Here is a 17,062-nt window from a genome sequence, read left to right on the forward strand (position 1 = left end):
TTTTCGGACAAAAATCTGAAAAAATCAGATTTTTCAGGCGGAAAATCCGAAAAAAAACATACGAATCGAACTTTCGTTCGATTTCCACAAATTTTTGTTTTTTCCCCCACTGGTAAATTTCGGGAAAAATTTTCATAAATAAGGGGAAATAACCCGTGCAAATTTGGTGGAGTATATTTCAGAAAATAATGAGATAAATTTGGATTTTGATAAATAACATCTTTAATTTAGGGACAACTGGCTTATTTTATTGCAGTATCTTACCAAAAACACTGACCTGTTGGCTGGAAGATGTGTAGTTTGTAAGATGTGTAGTTTGTAGTTTGAAAGAGTAAGACTGCCATAGAATAAACGTTTAAGCTAAAACAAGACTCCTTTGAGGCGGAGGTTGTGTACTGGTATAGTCGTCACTCCCCATTCAGCTACATGTAGTTCACCTGTTGTATGAAGCTTGCAGGCATGAGGTACCCAGGCTAGGGCCATATGCTCTCTGTTAGTCTAAACTAGCTTACCTGTTAAACAAGAATAGCTAAATATTTGTAGTTATGGTGTGGAAAGGGCTGCGCTGCTTTTCTGTACTCAGTGACTACATTTTGAATGATAGGTTCCCTTGAGCATATTTGCCTAGCCACACTTTTAATTTTCACAGCCTTCACTCGAGCAGACATATTCTAAAGCTCCTTCAACAAACTGCAAATTGATTTTTTTTCACTCCAAAATGTCTTTTGCATAAGAATCAGCAAGAGATATATTTTATAATGAGTCTTTTGGATCAGTAACCCCCTCGGTTCCAGAAGGTCGGTATTTATATGGCTGTATGCTGGGAAGGACACTCCTTGGTTTCCTTTGCCCTCTTCCTTTTGCAAGGTGCACATGAATCAGCAGCTCAGATCCAATCCTTTGATTATCCAGTTTACCAGGAAAAACTGTTGGAAAACTGCTGTGACCTGCAGTGGATCCAGCAAAACGGTGTACAGACATCTTCTGCAGAAACTCATATGTAGATCTTGCACTTAAGCCTCCCATAAAGTGTATTCTTCATTCATCTTCTTCTACGTATGTGGAAGGAAACCAGCCAACCTGAAGCAAACAAAAAGCTACTTAAAAAGATCAAGCAAACAAAAACATTACTTAAAAAGATCAAGATATATGTAAGCCTGTATTCAAATAAAAAAATAACACTTGGAAATGTGTGGAAATTAAGGAGATATTTAATATTTTGCCCATTAAATAATGAATAGAATAAAATATTTTAGATAAAAAAATGAATAGAGGAAGTTAAAATACCTGCAGAAAGTATATACATACATACTGTTGATATTAGCAATCCTGAATATTGATGAGCAATTTTTTTCACCACGCATAGATTTGCAACAAAATTCCGCACTTTGGCGAGATAAAAACGCAAAAAAAAACTCCCATTCACTTCAATGCATTTGGAGTGAGAAAAAACTTTAAAAAAAACACCCATTGTCTTTATGCAATTAGAGTGAGAATAAATAGTCACCCATATAATAATATATATTATATATTTTTCTATATAGTCACCGCAACATAAAAGTCACCCATATACTCTAATATATTTTGTTACAAAAAAGTTGCAGCAACAAAAAAGTTGCATATAGATTTTAATGCATTTCACAAATTTTTCGCAAATTTTTTATGCAAATTCGCTCATCACTAATCCTGACTTGCTTCTATATAGGATTCTAAGAGTGATATCAGGGTCAAGAAAAACTCAACCTGCACCCTACCCTAATCCGCCTTGCAAGAACCTGTACCTGACCCTAAACCGCCGTGCATTTATATACCCGTGCCCAACCGCCCTGTAATGACATCATAGAAGGAAGCAGGGCATGCCGGTGAGTATATAAAAAGGAGTGTGTCTGGCAGAATTGGGGCACTAGGAGGTTCAGCGCGCACCCCTGCCCGTGGGTCGCAAACTTTGTGTGGAAATCGACCCAAACCCGCTAGTCCCACAGGTTAGGGTCAGCCCCACATCACTAGATTCTAGAGAGCTTCTTTACAGAGTACAAGTGTCAGACTCACGAGTAGGCGATTAATCCTCATAATACTTAAAACACTATGATTGTCAGGGCCCGAAGGCTCTGTTTGTAGTGTGGACCAAGGAGGAGACAACAACACCAAGTTCGCGGTACAAAAGGATTTATCAGGAGAATAGTCGTAATCAGGCAAATGGTCAATACAGGCAGCAAGGATCAGAATCTTTAAACAAGCAGAAGTCGGTACACGGAAAAGCAGAATAACAAGAAATCGCACCCAGGAACTATACGAGATAGACCTATAATTGGGCAAGGACAGAAAGGGCAATTGAGAATAAATAGTCCAAGGTTGGCGCCAAAACTTGACGCGGTGACGTCATGACGCCGACGCCGGCGTCCTCACGTTGGCGTCCTGACGCCGACGCACATTCTGACGCCGGCGTCCATTCCGTCGCCAGCGACCAATCCTGGGGCGACACGTTCCTGACGCAGTCATATTACGACCAGGAAGAACCGCATGGTGGAGCAGGAGGTCGCCATCTTGGATGTCCCGTGGGGTAAGTTCCTCACTTTCCATTACAGTACCCCCCTCCTTAGGGGGGGCCTCAGGACCACCGAGGCTAGGGGAAGAAGGAAAAAGTCTGTGGAACTTACGAACCAGGACAGGTGCATGTACGTCCGAGCTTCTCACCCAAGAACACTCCTCTGGACCGAACCCCTTCCACTCGATAAGATATTGAAGAATGCCCCTAGAAATACGAGAGTCCAAGATTCTTTTGACTTCGAATTCTTTATGATCGTCAACCAAAACAGGAGCTGGAGAGGAAGAAGAAGAGGGGCAAGACACAGCAGGTTTAAGCAGAGAAACATGAAAAACATTGGGTATCCGCAGCTCAGGAGGAAGTTGAAGACGAACAGCCACAGGGTTGATGATTTCGATGATAGGGAAGGGGCCGATGAATTTAGGACCAAGCTTGGGTGTAGGAATCTTGAGACGAATGTTGCGTGTGGAAAGAAAAACTTTATCACCAGGAATATATGGAGGGGAAGAAATCCTTCTTTTATCAGCAAACTTTTTCTGCACCAAGGAATTTTTCTCTAAGTTTGCCGCAGTAGCATGCCAAATAGCCAACATGTGAGCAGCTTGGTCGTTGGCCGCAGGCACATTGGTAAGAAGAAGATCCTGGGAAAAAGCCAAAGGATTGAGACCATAAACACAGAAGAAAGGAGATTTCTGGGAAGAAGAATGCAGAGCGTTGTTGTGGGCAAATTCAGCCCAGGGAAGAAGATCCGACCAATCATCCTGGCACAGGGACACATGACACCGAAGAAACTGTTCCAAGGCCGGATTGACCCGTTCTGCGGCTCCATTAGACTGTGGGTGGTAGGCAGAAGAAAATTGAAGAGAGATGTTAAGAGCTTTGCAAAGAGATCTCCAGAACTTGGAAATAAACTGGGAACCCCGATCAGACACAATCTCGGCAGGAAAACCATGGAGACGAAATATATGTTTGATGAAAAGTTCAGAGAGTTCGGGAGCAGAAGGCAGTTTCCGAAGAGGCGTGAAGTGAGCCATTTTGCTGAATCTGTCGATCACCACCCAGATGACAGTGTGACCAGACGAAACAGGGAGATCGACAATGAAATCCATCGCCAAGTGAGTCCAAGGTCGAGATGGAATGGGAAGTGGCAAGAGAAAACCCTTGGGGGGGGGATGTCCGGACTTGGAAACACAAGTGGAACAGGACAAAACAAAGTCTTTGACATCTTTCCTTAGAGTCGGCCACCAGACCAAATGAGACAAGAGCTCGGTTGTCTTCTTAATCCCTGGATGACTGGCCTGTTTGGAACTGTGAGATTGGGATAAAATGGCATGACGAAATTCCGGAGGAACAAAGGCAACACCAAGAGGAGTCTCTACAGGAGCCGAAGACTGAGCAGAAAGTAACTGAGAGGCACAGGAGGGAAACAAGGCAGCAATAATCTTGGTAGAGGGCACAATGGGTACAGGATCTTCGGGGCAGGAATCTTCAGGAGCAAAGCTTCTGGACAGAGCATCAGCCTTCCTGTTTCTGGAGCCAGGACGAAAGGTGATAATAAAATTGAAACGAGAAAAGAAAAGTGCCCACCTGGCTTGCCGGGGATTGAGGCGCTTGAGGGATTGAATAAATTCAAGGTTTTTGTGGTCAGTAAAGATTGTCACCGGAATAGAAGAACCTTCAAGCAGATGTCTCCATTCTTCCAAGGCCAACTTAACGGCAAGTAGCTCCCGATTGCCAACATCGTAGTTCTGCTCTGGAGAAGAAAATTTTTTGGAGAAAAAAGCACAAGGGTGGAGTTTACCATCAGAAGAAGATCTTTGAGACAGAACTGCTCCAGCTCCTACATCAGAGGCATCGACTTCAATGAAGAAGGGTTGTAGAGGTTCAGGGTGTCTAAGAATTGGAGCAGAAGAAAAGGCTTCTTTGAGGGTCTTGAAGGCTTCGAGAACTTGAGGGGGCCAGAGTTGAGGTTTATTCCCTTTACGGATTAGAGCAAGAATTGGATGGATTTTGGAAGAAAAGTTTTTGATAAATTGTCTATAATAGTTGGCGAAGCCAATAAATCTCTGAACTGCCTTGACGCTGGTAGGAAGGGGCCAATCCAAAATTGCAGAAACTTTGGCGGGATCCATCTTAAAACCTTGTGGAGAAATGATGTAGCCAAGAAAAGGAATGGCAGAAACTTCGAAGGTGCATTTTTCCAATTTGGCGAAGAGATTATTTTTCCTCAACCTGGAAAGAACTTCACGCACTTGGCAACGATGATCAAAAGGGTTTTTGGAGAAAATAAGAATGTCGTCTAAGTACACGACCACACACTGTCCTAAAAGATCACGAAAAATGTCATTGAATAATTCTTGGAAGACCGCAGGAGCATTGCAAAGACCGAATGGCATGACGAGATACTCGTAATGGCCATCGCGAGTATTGAAAGCGGTCTTCCATTCATCTCCCTCACGGATCTGAATAAGATTGTAGGCCCCACGTAGATCCAGCTTAGTAAAGAAACTAGCCCCCTTGAGCTGATCAAAAAGTTCAGAGATGAGAGGAAGAGGATATCTGTTCTTTACGGTGATCTTATTCAACCCCCTGTAGTCAATGCAGGGCCGCAAACTACCGTCTTTCTTTTCAACAAAGAAGAACCCTGCTCCAGCAGGGGAGGTAGAAGGACGAATGAAACCTCTTTGAAGATTCTCCTGGATATATGACTTCATAGCAGAAGTTTCGGAGGGAGAAAGCGGATAAGTGCGGCCACGGGGAGGCATAGAGCCGGGTAAAAGTTCAATAGGGCAATCATAGGGACGATGAGGTGGGAGAGTTTCAGCGGACTTCTTATCAAAGACATCGGCAAAGGCTTGGTACACAGGAGGGAGAGAAGAACTTGAAGACACTGAAGAAACTTTGACAACAGGAACAGCAGGTAAACAGTTGTGTACACAAAATGGACTCCAACGGGACACTTGTGAGATGGACCAGTCAATGACCGGATTATGAACACACAGCCAAGGCAAACCCAGGACAACAGGTGTAGAAGGGCAATCGATAAGAAGAAAAGACAGTCTTTCCAAATGCATAGTGCCCACCTTGAAGGAAAGTTCCTGAGTAGACTGCGAGATGATGGCAGAAGAAAGAGGACGATCATCAATCGAAGAGGGGTTGCCAAGGGTTGGAGCGGAATGGCATGGTTATCAGCAAAGGCTCGATCCATGAAGTTGCCTGCAGCACCAGAATCGAGGAAGGCCTGAGAAGAGATCTTCTTGGAGCCGAACTGGATTTGAACAGGAAGGAGAAAACGTTGATCAGAGGAATGGGGAGGATGAAAAATTCCACCCAGGTAAGTCTCCCCAATCTTACCTAGGTTCTGGAGTTTCCCGGCTTCACTGGGCATTCATGGGCGAAGTGGGCTTTTCCCCCACAGTAGAGACATAACCCAGCAGCCCTTCTCCGGAGCTTCTCCTGTTCGGAAAGACGTGCCCGTCCAATCTGCATTGGTTCTTCAGGAGGTAAAGAAGAAGTAGCAGATGCCGCAGGAGGCGGAGAAAGAAGGTTGGAAGCCGGACTGGAGAGTAAGGGTCTTTGGAAGCGTGGAGCCAGGGTGGGTTGGAACCTGGAAAACTTCCTAGCGCGTTCCCTGTCAAGTTCGACTTGGAACTCCCTTTGTCTGGTGTCAACTTTCACAGCCAACGCAACAAGATCTTCCCAGCAAGAAGGAATCTCCCGTGATACAAGATCATTCTTGATGCGCATTGCCAGGCCGTTGTAGAAGGCAGCATGGTAACCGTCATTATTCCAAGAAGTTTCAGCCACAAGAGTGCGGAATTCGATGGCGTATTCCGGAACAGAACGAGTCCCTTGCTGCAGCTGAAATAAACGAGCCGAGGCAGAGGTAGCCCGACCAGGAGCATCAAACACTGTGCGAAGGTCATGGATGAAGGCCTTGGCATCGTCAATAACCGGTTCCTCCTTCTCCCAGAGAGGAGAAGCCCACTCCAGAGCTTTCCCTTGCAGGCGGGTGATGATATAGCCCACCTTCGCTCGCTCCGAGACAAACTGACCTGGAAGCAGGGTGAATTGGATCTCACACTGGTTAATGAAACCACGGCATGATTCCGGATCACCGCTGTACAGAGGAGGTGCAGGGATGCGAGGCTCGGAAACCTGGAGCGGAGTAGCAGGAACAGGCAGAGGAACTGGAACCACTGGAGACAAGGCAGACAATTTCTCCAGGATTGCTTCTAGTGCCTGGCCGAAGTGGGATTGTTGGGCTTCGTAGGTCTGCATGCGAGAAGCCAATCCACGAACAGCTCTGCCGACATCAGTAGGAACTGGAGGCTCCTCAGAAGGGTCCATGGCCCAATTATACTGTCAGGGCCCGAAGGCTCTGTTTGTAGTGTGGACCAAGGAGGAGACAACAACACCAAGTTCGCGGTACAAAAGGATTTATCAGGAGAATAGTCGTAATCAGGCAAATGGTCAATACAGGCAGCAAGGATCAGAATCTTTAAACAAGCAGAAGTCGGTACACGGAAAAGCAGAATAACAAGAAATCGCACCCAGGAACTATACGAGATAGACCTATAATTGGGCAAGGACAGAAAGGGCAATTGAGAATAAATAGTCCAAGGTTGGCGCCAAAACTTGACGCGGTGACGTCATGACGCCGACGCCGGCGTCCTCACGTTGGCGTCCTGACGCCGACGCACATTCTGACGCCGGTGTCCATTCCGTCGCCGGCGACCAATCCTGGGGCGACACGTTCCTGACGCAGTCATATTACGACCAGGAAGAACCTCATGGTGGAGCAGGAGGTCGCCATCTTGGATGTCCCGTGGGGTAAGTTCCTCACTTTCCATTACAATGATAAAGAAAAGTATTGAATGAATGACATTTATATGCAGTGTCGGACTGGCCCACCGGGATACCAGGAAAAGTCCCGGTGGGCCCAGGTGTCAGTGGGCCCTCATGCTGCTAAACATTTGGCCTATTTCTTGGCCATTCCCTATTTCTATGAGAACAAAGAGGCTAAATAGAGGGAGAAATTGAGTATAGTATGTAAAGAAAAGAGACTAGGAGAATAGAGGTTGAGTGAGGAAAGGAAGAAAAATAGTATTAAGAGAGGGCCCCTGGTCTAAGATTAATTGGTGGGCCCCTGGTCAAAGGTTTTTGGGTGGGCCCCTGGTGTCCCAGTCCAACACTGTTTATATGACAACTGGGTGCGTACGGTTAAGAGGAGGAATGTAACTCTATTCCTGAGTTCCTTAAGCAGTAGGTAATTACAATGGTTCCCTTTGCAGGTAAGAGGGAATGTAGACAGTCAGGCAAGCGTATGGTACTTCCCTAGCATCGCCCTAGTGCCACCTTGTAGAATACCGAGCATGGCACACACATGCACAAATCATTAAAAGTAAAAAAGACAGTGCCAGGAGTACAGAAGGAACAGTTGACAAAAGCTTCAACATGGAGTTTGCCACTGCTCTTGTTGTAGCTCCTATCATTCCAACATCTACTGCAGCTCCCATCATTCCAATATTTGTCAGGTGATCCCTGTGGTGTCCAATCAAACATCAACTATTTGGGAGATTTACCTTAGAAAGCTATTTTCAGGTTACACCTTGTCCCTCTAAAATGTATAATGACGCAATAGAATTCTTAATGAATCAAGATGAAAATGAGTGTAGGACTGGTCATACCAGGAATGACTTTGACGTAGTTGTCCAGTTTAAATTTATTGCAATATATGGACAAACAATCCCTGTTTTGTTTGAAGAGGAAGGTATTTTTAGTAGCTTAATGCACAACATGGCCTGAAAATATTGAAATAAGTGAATTCAGAAGACTTCTGAATAATTTACCCTGATAGAAATGAGATATTTGAACTAACCTGAGAGCTGACCTGCATATAAGTACTTGCTCTGTTATGGGACCCCACTGTGAATTCTACTTTTCTCACATTTCATGAGGATGGTAGAAACCACTTACTCTACACCTATTCAACAGTCACTTTCTGTGTAACTTTCCAAACACTTTCCTCCACTGACTTGTTATACTTTGCTGCAAGTCACTCTCCAATCCCAGAATATATTTCTTGTCTTCAATAACATACCTTGCCATTGGATTCCCCTCTCCACCAGCCATTGGTCCCCGACTTTGTGTATATCTTCACAACATCTCCTTTGAATAGGGATAACTCCCTCATATCACGTGCGCAGAAGTCATAGCGAGCAATGGCAATACCTAGGACCTTTGGGCTGAAAACTGAGGGAACAAGATAGTGTTTATGTATCAACATATTCATTAGCAATACATGTTGTTTAAGGGGGTGCATAGACAAAATGTCAAATATTAATAACAGATTCATCATTGGCAGGACATGCGTATGGTTACAAATTAACAAACAGTATGCACTTTATTAAGGAGTGTGGCACAGAATGTTTAAGTCAGGTGGTTGTTAGTTGATGATTACAGCTAAATGATTATGATAAACACATAACTAGGAGCAATGTATACACTTATTCTAGATTATAGCCATAGCAGTTATAATAGGAACATATCTGGTAGAATAGAACTCCACATAAGAATATCTAGTTATCTGGTGGGTTATTTTTGAATCTATACTGCAAAAAGAGAGTCTTTTTTTAAAGGAAAATGTAGATTGTATAGTGCCAAGTTAAAGGGACCTTTTGTACAAGTTTTACTGTGAAATAATTCAGTATGTACAAGCTTCATTTAAAAACTTGTTGAAAAAGACTGAGAATCTAAAACCAGTTGCTTAACATAGCAATGCCAGAAACAGACAGCCATTAGACATGCTGGCAGCTGGAGTTTATCAACATACAATGCATCTCCCAATGCCTTCTGCTTTATCTCTCTATTCTCCTTCCTACTGAAATACTTATTCTTTCTAGGGTGAGGTATAGAATAAATGCAGGGGGACAGGTTGAAGTCCGCTTCTTGTGACTGCTTATATAACTTTGCTTCATGTGGCAAAACACAACTATACCTGTTTTACATTGATATTTGATATTATTGTACATGCAGTAGCTACTCATTATACCCTTTGCTGTAAATAAAAACAATGCTGCTAAACTTTACTATTAAATCAATGAGCTGCACTCGTGCATTTACAACCCACAAATAGAAGTTTATAATGATATATGAAGTCAGCTCGGAGTCCTGTGTCCAGAATGAAAATGTTTTGGTTTTACAGTTTACATTTTTCATTTAGAATAAAGATTCATTTTGGGGGCAAATATGCCAATTTCAGATGGATCAATGTTTCTAACCTTTTGCCTTCCTGAAATAGTTGTATTCTGATCCCCATTTCTAACCTGTAGCCCCTATCAGAGTTCTTGCTATTGAGCGTGTGCAAATAAATGAGCAGATATACAGAATGCTTGAAATGTGTCAAAGAACTACCAGCTTTTCAGTTTGGATAAAAACATTTCCATCACCCATAAATAAATTTGCCTCTTAAAATATCATAGGAATGAATAGAGTGGTAAATTCTAATTTCACACTTAAATCTGCCTTTAAATGTCTCTCCTTCTTTATCTTGAGCTTTTACCTTGCCCTTCCTATTTTGATTTTTCCCGGCTACTGTTTCCCATCTGTTATCTTCTTCACTATCCATTGTTCTATCTCTGCCCCTAATGCCAATAATACATGCTGATATTTTCACCAATATTTTGCTACATAACATGGGCAATTTCCATATGCTGAATTACTGAATTATGATATCTCCAGTTATTAAAATGGGAATGACTGAATAATGGCAAATGAAATGATGACAGGGTCATTTTTAATTGTCACAAAGACAAAGTAAAAAGCTGCAGAATATAAATAACTGATATTCACTGTGTAGCTATTTTTTCCTGTAGTCTTCCATTACAATGCTGGGTTAACAACTCAAAGGATCAGCTAGATAACTACAGAAGAAGTAGAATATCCAATGTGGAGAGGACCACATTGGCCTGCTGATTCTGTCCTCTCCTGGTGAGTTTAACAATTCTCAATTATGATCTGGCAGTTGGCCCTGGGGCCAAGCATTTGGATAAACCCAAATTAGCCCAAAGAAAGGGTGGGTAAAACAGGCACTAATCTGCTGGCATCCTTACTAAACAAGGGGATCTTGTTGGTATGCCCAGTTGTAAAGCAAAGGCCCAGTGTGCTCTACTATACAGACTTTTTGAGGCATACGTATCACTTGGTGCTTCATGTAAGTCAACTGCAGCTCAGTACTGAAGTGATAATGAAACACAGAAAGCAGTGCAGAGAAATGGCGCGTGTTGGAGTAAACATACAGGAGGAGTAGAAAGCTATGCCAACAAAGGATAATTATGGGAGAGGAAACACAGGAGGAGAAAAAAAGCATTGCTTGCAGGAAATTATTGTAAAAGTGGAAATATAGGAGGAGTAGAAAGCAGTGCCCAGAAGAGGTGAACATGGGAGTGGAAAGACAGGAGGAGTAGAAAGCAGTGCATAGCTACCTGACCAGAAGGGAGTGGTGGAGGGGGGCACAAAGCTGTACTCAGGAGCAGTAACAAAAGCAAACCCACACAGCACAGATGTGGCTTAAAGAGAAGACAGACAAGCAGAGACCAGAAAGTCACAACATCGCAGTTATCACACAGTCAACAAGTAGCACAACCAGATTGTAGCCTACAGTTACTGAGAAGCATAACAACATTACAGTAACTGAGCACAGCAGCCATGTTAGAGTTCCTGAGGATTGCAGCCATATTTACTTGCATAGAAGCCATGGTACAGAGTATTGCAGACTGGAGCCATAGCCATGTTACCCATGTTACCAAAAATACTGAGCATCACAGCCATGCTGCATTGTACCACTGCGCATCACAGCCATGTTACACAGTGACACTGAGAATTACAGACATAATACAGAGTGACACTGAGTATCACAGATATCATACAGAGTACGATTGAGAGTAACAGAAATGATACAGAGTGACACTGAGTATCACAGATATCATACAGAGTACCATTGAGAGTAACAGACATGATACAGAGTGACACTGAGTATCACAGATATCATACAGAGTACCATTGAGAGTAACAGAAATGATACAGAGTGACACTGAGTATCACAGATATCATACAGAGTACCATTGAGAGTAACAGACATGATACAGAGTGCCACTAAGAATCACAGCCATGATACAAAGTGCCACTGAATATCACATACATGATACAGAGTGCCACTGAGAATCATAGACATGACACAAAGTGCCACTGAGAATCAAAGACATGACACAGAGTGCCACTGAGTATCACAGATATGATACAGAGTACCATTGAGAATCACAGCCATGCTACAGAGAGCCACTAATAATCACAGCCATGATACAGATTGCCACAGAGTATCACAGACATGATACAGAGTGCCACTGAGAATCACAGCTATGAGCCGGGAGCATAACAAGCATGTTATATTAAGCATTGCAGCCATGTTGCCATAGAAAATTATAGCCATTTTATAGCCAAATGCGACTGAGCATCACAGATATAATACGTAGTGTCATTGGGAATCCCACCCATCACACTGAGGATCTTATTTGTGTTTCTTAGTGGCACTGGGCATAACTATTTTGCAGAAAGCCACTGACAATCACAGCCATGTTACATAGTACAGCAGAACATCACATTACCATATTACATAGCATTGCTTGGACTTGCTGACATATGTCACAGTGTCACAAACACTTTCAGCCATATTATCTGCTAAGCAAGGCAGCCATTCAATGTATTACTGAGACTATATAGCAGGTTTTTTTATTATTAGACTATATTTTGAACTAACAATGTAACCCTTTGTAAGTACTGACTATTTGGAAGTACTGTGGATAGTCCCTCAGTACATCAAAGGAGATCATTTTAAACTGCCATAAATAGCATTGTGACCAATCACTGCAGGCTGGCATAAAAATGATAAATCCCTGTTATATAGTGTCTCTGCACTATAGAAGCCACAGAGCATAGTGTTTCTGGATTTTATTTAGTGTTGATAAATTCAGGAATAGCAGAGAAAAACCCATGAGTGCCAAAGCATTTGTTTTGGGATGTAATCACTTCCAGTGAATCATAACTTGAGGATTTGCTTGGTGAAACATGGCCAGGCTGATGGCAATCCAAGGGTTCTTTGCGTCAATACATGTATTTACGTGTCAGAGCAGAGCAGGTTGAAGGGGTACACTGGCATTTGTCTTTGTAGTTGCAAGTACCTTTCTGAATCTCATCAATATATCCACTTGGTTTTCTGTCCATTAAGCTCTTTCAATTTTCGCTTGAGTTGGTAAATGAGGTTTAGAATCTCTGAATACAGTAGTAATGTTACATTGAGCCACTTGGATTGTTAGTCATGTTTGATAGTCTTTATTAGTATTGCAGTCAACAGGGGTTATGTAGTAAAAGCGGCAACGCTTGCTACAGTCGAATCACCTACAACAACCAATTATCAGGTAGGATTTAGTCACCCGTTGTTATTGTCATTAAAGCTATGTTGCATCCTCGGCACAAGGATTGTGAAATACTTACACATTCCCGAGGTCCGGTTGCAAGCATGTCCAGTGTGGTTTTCAGGAAACTTGTAGGGCAGATGAAGTTTTGTATCTAAACTCCTAAAGCCTTCCCGGAGCGACTGATGTTTGTAATACTCCACCAGCTCCTGTGCAGACAAATATTTTCATGTTCATGTATATATATGTACTATAACAGGCATGTCAAATTCACATTGTACTGTTAGAATCACGAGTACAGGTATGGGATCTTGCACTTGGATAAACATTATACAAAAAGCTTATTATTTTTGTTTGACTGGATTGCTTTTTCTCTTTAATAAAAGAAATACAGTATGATATACTTGAATCTAAAAAGGTAGCTTTAAACCTTGATGGTAAACAAATCCTTTTGGGGTTTTTTTAGGAAATGGTAAGAGGGGAGGAAAGTTGAGAATAATAAAGATTTGTTGGTGATAATGCAGGACCCAAGCATTCTAAAAAAAAATCCCATACCCATACCCATACTAAAATCTGTAGTTTCCAGTAATGGTTAGGTACAAGCTGACATTTGTGCAATGCACAGAGTTTTAACTACTGAATAATGGGACTATGGCTCCTCTAGACAAGCACTCATCTACAGAAAATGAAGCAGACAGACACAAACTGAAATTGTTTGTCATTTACTGTCATACTATAAGCAGATAAACATCCTAATCCGCTGTTCCCCACAGAAGCTCTTCCACTAAGCAAACAGCAAAACAAACATATGATATACAACCATTCAAGAAGATCTGTCAGGCATGAGCCAGCTTTTATTGACAGAAGTGACATAAGATAAAACTGGCCTATCAGTGTAAAATCCAATAGCTGACACATCAGAGCAGATGCCTAGCTCACATTTGTTAGGATTTCCAGACAGTGGTTGTTGTGGAGTATAACTTACTTGAGCTATGGCTCACATGCTCATGCTGTATGGCATTCATGATATCATTGTTGTCTTTCACACTTTATGGTCAGTGTTTATTCGTGTTTATCTCTTTTGCTTATTGATTTAATTAACATGGAGTACTGAGAGTTTTCAGTGAGTGTATATGACAGTTTTTAAATGAATGTACTATACCTCTATGTTATACAAAGCCAGAACTAAAGAGGTTAAGGATAGATGTCCTGACATATGCATAGATACAGTATGTGTTGTGGTGATGGGTGGAAATTACTCAACCTGCTACAAGATTAATCAATTCTAGAAATAGCATCTAGCTTGTTAACTACATGAGAATTAAGAGTTCTTCTGCATTTCTTCCTTTCCTTTTCTATTTTCAAACGTTTCATTTTCAGGTTAGATTTGTCTCTGTTCACCCTTTCTTCTCTTCTATTATATTTTCTTATTTACCACCACATTCTATTCTTTTGTCCTATTCTCACCCACAAATCTTTATTATTCTCCATGTTTCTCTTTCTTATCATTTTTGTACTCTCTCTCCCCTACACTCCTCTGACTTTTTCTCTTTTGTTGTGCCATAGCAGTAGCTGAGTCAAACTGCAGTGAGGAATTGTCGGCCCACCTGTGATACATTGTTCTTTGGTTTCTGGTTGTCTTATTTCCATTTTTCTCCCTCTAGTGGTAGATTGCTGTAATCTGCATATTGGAGTATTCTGGAGTATTCCCTGGCTCTACAGGTGGCCATATAACAAAAGCTGTTAACAGAGTTTCTTGCCCCAACGGGATTTTTAAACCTGCCAGATCAAGATCTGGACAACTTTCGGGCAGATACTGGTTGGGGAGGACCCCTCGAAGGCTCCCATACATAAGCCAATACAGCTTTTGTGTATGGCCACCTTAAGACTTGCCTAGCCCAGTCAGCTCTTCATGGTCCTGAGTATTCACCTGTCTGACATTAACGGAAGCTTTACAGAAGTTATAAGCAGTGTTGGAGAGGGAGAGAGGGCAAAAAGAAAGAGTGTTTTGTGAGTTGTTCCTCCAATAAAATGTTAATTAAGCTGCACACTATACAGATCATCTACTATCAGATCATCTACAGTACTACTGAGGCTGGGCTGGAAGTGACTACAATCATCGCATCCCCGTGTTTGCGGCGCTGATCCTGGACAAAACTCGGACAGCAGTGTTGAATACAAAATTCAGGCTTTATTCCATACACACAGAAAAGTGATTAAGCGGTGGGTGGGTATACACGCTGACTTACGCGTTTCTTGCCGGATCCACCGGCACTTCCTCAGACTCTGAGGAAGTGCCGGTGGATCCGGCAAGAAACGCGTAAGTCAGCGTGTATACCCACCCACCGCTTAATCACTTTTCTGTGTGTATGGAATAAAGCCTGAATTTTGTATTCAACACTGCTGTCCGAGTTTTGTCCAGGATCAGCGCCGCAAACACGGGGATGCGATGATTATAGGAGTGGAAACCGGTATGAAGTAACCGGCAACTCGTGAAGGCTGCGACTGGATGGACACAGAGAAATCCGGGTGAGCTCAGATGCGAACTGCATCCCCTTTCTTTGTTCTGTTGGAAGTGACTACAGACTACAGATTACTGAGCATCCAGACTACTGTACATACTGCACTACTGTAGTTGTACATGTCATATCATTGAAGCTTCAGGCTATTTTCTCGACAACAGAACTTCAGACTACATAATATAATACTAAGACTACTGACTACATTGTGCACATCTGAGATTTCTGACATGTATTGCATATGAATATAAGCTAAGGAATACTTCTGCAGGGAATGTTGATTTTCCAGTTCTCTTTCTAAGGTTTGTGTACCACCTGCAGGCTGTTGCATACTATTCTAAGAAAACATTTTGGCAGCTAAAGATTTTTCTTTAGTATTCAGATGATTCACAGAATAATAAAGGGATTTTAGTAGGGCATTCTGGTTTCTGGGAACCTTGTTAGTTTAGTGACTAGCACTTACAAAACATATTTTATGAGTACAATTCCCCAAGTCAGTCTGTCTGCAAGATGCAGAGCTACTACTGACTTCACAATTACTGCCATCTACAATCAGTTATTTATATTTTTAAAATCTCTATTATTATTAACACATTATTTAAAGGGCATAATTATGTGCAACTTTAATAAAAGACCTATTCAGCTGAAAAGTTGGTATATGCATGCAGACATGACTGATTTTGCTTTAGCCTTTATCCCCCAGCCAACATAAAAACTGCATAAAGTATGTCTAATTGTAATCATTACAGTTTTAACTGACCAGTCTTATATAAGGAAGGCTTGGTTTGACAATAGATAAGTTTTTGAAGTACTTGGGTTGTCAAGGGATACTGAGAGTTATGGTTCATAATCAGATGGAGGGCTGCAAGTTTATCTATAGATATATAATCTGTCCTTTTATCAACATTTTTCATAAGTGGTACCTGTTATGCTCTGGGTACTGAGAAAACACTGCTCTTCCCCACCATAAAACTGGTCTTGTGTTTAACATGTGAAATGTTTATATAAGAGACTAAAAACTGGATTTAATCTTAATAATTGTGTTTGCACCAATTAATTTGTTTTTCATTTGCCTTCACCTTCTTATTCTACCAGACTGCAACTGAAAGCTGTGTGGTTGTCTGGGTCACTGACATTCATCAAAATCTACTCCCTGATTTTTAGGGCAATTAACCCCTCGTAACCCGATGGCTTAAATTCCAAGCCTGAGATCCGCATCACAAAACATAAAAAAAAAAAAATACATTAAGACCAAATGCGAATTGTCAAAGAACGCTTCTATCTACACCAAACAAAAGAAACTGATTGGCAATCGCGTTGCAGTTACCTAGATCCAAGTCTACAGGTGTGAGAACTGGATGCCATCTTACTGCATCTCACTGTGTCTGTTATAATGTATATCTAATAAAAAGTCTCAGTCTCTGGTACAAGTATGGGATCCAGAAAGCTCAGAATTATGGAAAGACTATCGCCCATAGGAGCAAATTCACTAAAGTGCGAAGTGGCTAACGCTAGCGCAAATTCGC

General features: G+C 41.9%; 1 protein-coding gene across 2 annotated transcripts in view; it reads right to left on the reverse strand.

Annotated features, from left to right (window-relative positions):
* Positions 1-204: 204 nt before the first annotated feature.
* The window catches only part of vav3.L (vav guanine nucleotide exchange factor 3 L homeolog), a 126,408-nt gene continuing 109,550 nt past the window's right edge, over positions 205-17,062 (reverse strand). Inside the window, exons 25-27 of one of the 2 annotated variants that reach the window (XM_018258649.2) lie at positions 13,097-13,226; positions 8,649-8,800; positions 205-1,080 (exon numbers count right to left, since the gene is read on the reverse strand). In XM_018258649.2, the coding sequence (XP_018114138.1) occupies positions 1,039-1,080; positions 8,649-8,800; positions 13,097-13,226 (324 nt within the window). In that variant the 3' untranslated portion in view covers positions 205-1,038. The other variant, XM_041590584.1, reaches the window with a different exon arrangement.

This window comes from Xenopus laevis, chromosome 4L (assembly GCF_017654675.1).
Source record: "Xenopus laevis strain J_2021 chromosome 4L, Xenopus_laevis_v10.1, whole genome shotgun sequence".
Classification (NCBI taxonomy): domain Eukaryota; kingdom Metazoa; phylum Chordata; class Amphibia; order Anura; family Pipidae; genus Xenopus; species Xenopus laevis.